The sequence below is a fragment of the Taurulus bubalis genome (genome assembly GCF_910589615.1).
Source record: "Taurulus bubalis genome assembly, chromosome: 2".
In the NCBI taxonomy this organism is placed as follows: domain Eukaryota; kingdom Metazoa; phylum Chordata; class Actinopteri; order Perciformes; family Cottidae; genus Taurulus; species Taurulus bubalis.
This window is the reverse complement of record NC_136590.1, coordinates 47,201,805-47,206,804: the sequence shown is the minus strand read 5'-3', so window position 1 is coordinate 47,206,804 and position 5,000 is coordinate 47,201,805. Positions and strand designations below refer to the sequence as shown.

At 38.9% G+C, this 5,000-nt stretch overlaps 1 protein-coding gene across 1 annotated transcript in view; it reads left to right on the top strand.

Annotated features, from left to right (window-relative positions):
• Positions 1-5,000, top strand: part of slc16a12b (solute carrier family 16 member 12b) — a gene marked incomplete at its 5' end in the record, with an annotated part of 15,536 nt that overhangs the window by 2,953 nt on the left and 7,583 nt on the right. Inside the window, 3 exons of the mRNA XM_079237574.1 lie at positions 573-878; positions 1,026-1,338; positions 2,351-2,610. Of these exons, the coding sequence (XP_079093700.1) occupies positions 573-878; positions 1,026-1,338; positions 2,351-2,610 (879 nt within the window). The remainder of the gene's footprint in view (positions 1-572; positions 879-1,025; positions 1,339-2,350; positions 2,611-5,000) is intronic.

The following is a 5,000-nucleotide window of genomic DNA, read 5'->3' as shown; positions in this document are numbered from 1 at the left end:
TACCCCATGTCCTAACAAGTCCCCCATGTCCTAACAAGTCCCCCATGTCTTAACAAGTACCCCATGTCCAAACACGTCCTAACAAGTCCCACATGTCCTAACAAGTCCCCCATGTCTTAACAAGTACCCCATGTCCTAACAAGTCCCCCATGTCTTAACAAGTACCCCATGTCCTAACAAGTCCTCCATGTCCAAACACGTCCTAACAAGTCCCCCATGTCCTAAAAAGTCCCAAATGTCCTCACGTATCCCAAATGTCCTCACGAGGCCTCCATGTCCAAACAAGTGCCCACAAGTCCCCCATGTCCTAACAAGTCCCCATAAGTCCCCCATGTCCTAACAAGTCCCCATAATTCCCACATGTCCTAACAAGTCCCCCATGTCCCCACAAGTCCCACATGTCCTAACAAGTTCCCCATGTCCTAAAAAGTCGCAAATGTCCTAACAAATCCCCAATGTCCTCACGTGGCCCCCATGTCCTAACAAGTCCCCACGTCCTAACAAGTCCCCACGCCCCCCCAAGCACCATATCCCCACAACTGCCCCCCTCACTAACTGCCCCTCACCCCCAGGTCTGGGCTTCGCCCTGTGCTACACCCCGTCCATGGCCCTGGTGGGCGTGTACTTCCGGCGCCGCCGGGCCCTGGCGTACGGGGTGGCGGTGTCGGGCAGCGGCATCGGGACGTTGGTGCTGGCCCCGGCGGTGCAGCTGCTCATCGAGGCGTACTCCTGGAGGGGCGCGCTGCTCGTGCTCAGCGGCCTGGTGGCCAACCTGTGCGTGTGCGGGGCGCTGCTCCGGCCAATCGAACAGCGGGACTGCGAGGAGGAGGCGGAGTCGGAGGAAGAGGAGGCGGAGTCGGAATGGGAGGAGAAACCAGGTGAGGACCCGCGCTGGAACCAGGAAGCATAGTATAGTATATTAAAGTACAATAGAGTATATTAATAAAGTATATTAAAGTACAATAGAGTATATTAAAGTACGATAGAGCATAATAAAGTACAATAGAGTAGTGATTGATTGACAGGTGTCTCCGCCTATCGCGTTCCAGGTCTCGCCTCCCAGGACGCTGAGCTGGCCGTGGGCCCCGCCCCCCCGGCTCAGGGGAGGCGGGGCTTCCTGTCGGGTCAGGAGTTCCGCTTCCTGCTGCTGCCGGGCTTCCTGGTTCTGGCCGCGTCCTTCCTGCTGCTGGCCTGCGGCTGCAGCCTGCCCTTCGTGTACCTGGTCCCGTACGCACTCAGCGCCGGCGTCCGGCACCAGAGGGCGGCGCTTCTCATGTCCGTCCTGGGGGTCCTGGACATCCTGGGAAACATCTCCTTCGGCTGGCTGACGGACTGCAGGTACCGGAGCCAGACCTGGACCTGGACCTGGACCTGACCCAGACCCAAACCTGACCCTGACCTGGACCTGGACCTGACCTGGACCCGGATCTGACCTGGACCCGGACCTGGACCTGACCTGAGCCAGACTTGGACCTGACCTGACCTGGATCTGACCTGGACCTGACCTGGACCCGGATCTGACCTGGACCCGGACCTGGACCTGACCTGAGCCAGACTTGGACCTGACCTGACCCGGACCTGACCTGGCCTGGACCAATAAAGTATATTAAAGTACAATAGAGTATAATAAAGTATAATATGGTACAATAAGGTAAGATAATCCTTTATTAGTCACACAGTGGGGAAATTACAGGATTACAGCACACAAGAGACACACAGTACATAAAGTATATTAAAGTACAACAGAGTATAATAAAGTATATCTAAGTACAAAAGAGCATACTACAGTATATTTAAGTACATCAAAGTACAACAGAGTATAATAGAGTGTATTTGAGTACATCAAAGTACAACAGAGTATAATAGAGTGTATTTGAGTACATCAAAGTACAACAGAGTATAATAGAGTGTATTTGAGTACATTAAAGTACAACAGAGTATAATAGAGTGTATTTGAGTACATCAAAGTACAACAGAGTATACTACAGTGTATTTGAGTACATTAAATTACAACAGAGTATAATAGAGTGTATTTGAGTACATTAAAGTACAACAGAGTATAATAGAGTGTATTTGAGTACATTAAAGTACAACAGAGTATACTACAGTGTATTTGAGTACATTTAAGTACAGCAGAGCATACTACAGTGTATTTGAGTACATCAAAGTACAACAGAGTATAATAGAGTGTATTTGAGTACATCAAAGTACAACAGAGTATAATAGAGTGTATTTGAGTACATCAAAGTACAACAGAGTATAATAGAGTGTATTTGAGTACATCAAAGTACAACAGAGTATAATAGAGTGTATTTGAGTATATCAAAGTACAACAGTCTCGTGTGCTCAGGTGCCTGAAGCCCTACCTGCTGACCTCCTACGTCATCGCCGTGGTCATGGAGGGCGTGGCCTGCCTGCTGCTGCCGCTGCTGCGCTCGTTCACGCTGCTCGTGCCCTTCGCCGTGGTCTACGGGTACTTCGACGGCGCGTACGTGGCGCTGATCCCCGTGGTGACGGCGCGCGTGGTGGGCGCGCGCTCCCTGTCGTCGGCGCTGGGCGTGGTCTACTTCCTGCACGCGATCCCCTACCTGCTGAGCCCGCCCATCGGAGGTGATGACGTCACGCTCACAGTAGAAGTACTGCGGTCTCACTTGAAGTACAAATAACAATAAAGTGTTTATGCTCTAGATAAATAATAATAAAGTGTTCATGCTCTAGATAAATAATAATAAAGTGTTCATGCTCTAGAAACAATAATAAAGTGCTTATGCTCTAGATAAATAATAATAATAAAGTGCATATGCTCTAGATAAACAATAATAATAAAGTGCTTATGCTCTAGATAAATAATAATAAAGTGTTTATGCTCTAGATAAATAATAATAAAGTGTTCATGCTCTAGATAAATAACAATAAAGTGTTCATGCTCTAGAAACAATAATAAAGTGCTTATGCTCTAGATAAATAATAATAAAGTGCTTATGCTCTAGATATACAATAATAATAAAGTGCTTATGCTCTAGATAAACAATAATAATAAAGTGCTCATGCTCTAGATAAATAATAATAAAGTGCATATGCTCTAGATAAACAATAATAATAAAGTGCTTATGCTCTAGATAAACAATAATAATAAAGTGCTTATGCTCTAGATAAACAATAATAAAGTGCTTATGCTCTAGATATACAATAATAAAGTGCTTATGCTCTAGATAAACAATAATAATAAAGTGCTTATGCTCTAGATAAACAATAATAAAGTGCTTATGCTCTAGATAAACAATAATAATAAAGTGCTTATACTCTAGATAAACAATAATAAAGTGCTTATGCTCTAGATAAACAATAATAATAAAGTGCTTATGCTCTAGATAAACAATAATAAAGTGCTTATGCTCTAGATAAACAATAATAATAAAGTGCTTATACTCTAGATAAACAATAATAAAGTGCTTATGCTCTAGATAAACAATAATAATAAAGTGCTTATGCTCTAGATAAACAATAATAATAAAGTGCTTATGCTCTAAATAAACAATAATAAAGTGCTTATGCTCTAGATAAACAATAATAATAAAGTGCTTATACTCTAGATAAACAATAATAAAGTGCTTATGCTCTAGATAAACAATAATAATAAAGTGCTTATGCTCTAGATAAACAATAATAAAGTGCTTATGCTCTAGATAAACAATAATAATAAAGTGCTTATGCTCTAGATAAACAATAATAATAAAGTGCTTATGCTCTAGATAAATAATAATAAAGTGCATATGCTCTAGATAAACAATAATAATAAAGTGCATATGCTCTAGATAAACAATAATAATAAAGTGCTTATGCTCTAGATAAACAATAATAATAAAGTGTTTATGCTCTAGATAAATAATAATAAAGTGTTCATGCTCTAGATAAATAACAATAAAGTGTTCATGCTCTAGAAACAATAATAAAGTGCTTATGCTCTAGATAAATAATAATAAAGTGCTTATGCTCTAGATATACAATAATAATAAAGTGCTTATGCTCTAGATAAACAATAATAATAAAGTGCTCATGCTCTAGATAAATAATAATAAAGTGCATATGCTCTAGATAAACAATAATAATAAAGTGCTTATGCTCTAGATAAACAATAATAATAAAGTGCTTATGCTCTAGATAAACAATAATAAAGTGCTTATGCTCTAGATATACAATAATAAAGTGCTTATGCTCTAGATAAACAATAATAATAAAGTGCTTATGCTCTAGATAAACAATAATAAAGTGCTTATGCTCTAGATAAACAATAATAATAAAGTGCTTATACTCTAGATAAACAATAATAAAGTGCTTATGCTCTAGATAAACAATAATAATAAAGTGCTTATGCTCTAGATAAACAATAATAAAGTGCTTATGCTCTAGATAAACAATAATAATAAAGTGCTTATACTCTAGATAAACAATAATAAAGTGCTTATGCTCTAGATAAACAATAATAATAAAGTGCTTATGCTCTAGATAAACAATAATAATAAAGTGCTTATGCTCTAAATAAACAATAATAAAGTGCTTATGCTCTAGATAAACAATAATAATAAAGTGCTTATACTCTAGATAAACAATAATAAAGTGCTTATGCTCTAGATAAACAATATCAAATAAAGTGCTTATGCTCTAGATAAACAATAATAAAGTGCTTATGCTCTAGATAAACAATAATAATAAAGTGCTTATGCTCTAGATAAACAATAATAATAAAGTGCTTATGCTCTAGATAAATAATAATAAAGTGCATATGCTCTAGATAAACAATAATAATAAAGTGCATATGCACTAGATAAACAATAATAATAAAGTGCTTATGCTCTAGATAAATAATAATAAAGTGCTCATGCTCTAGATATACAATAATAAAGTGCTTATGCTCTAGATAAACAATAATAATAAAGTGCTTATGCTCTAGATAAATAATAATAAAGTGCATATGCTCTCGATAAACAATAATAATAAAG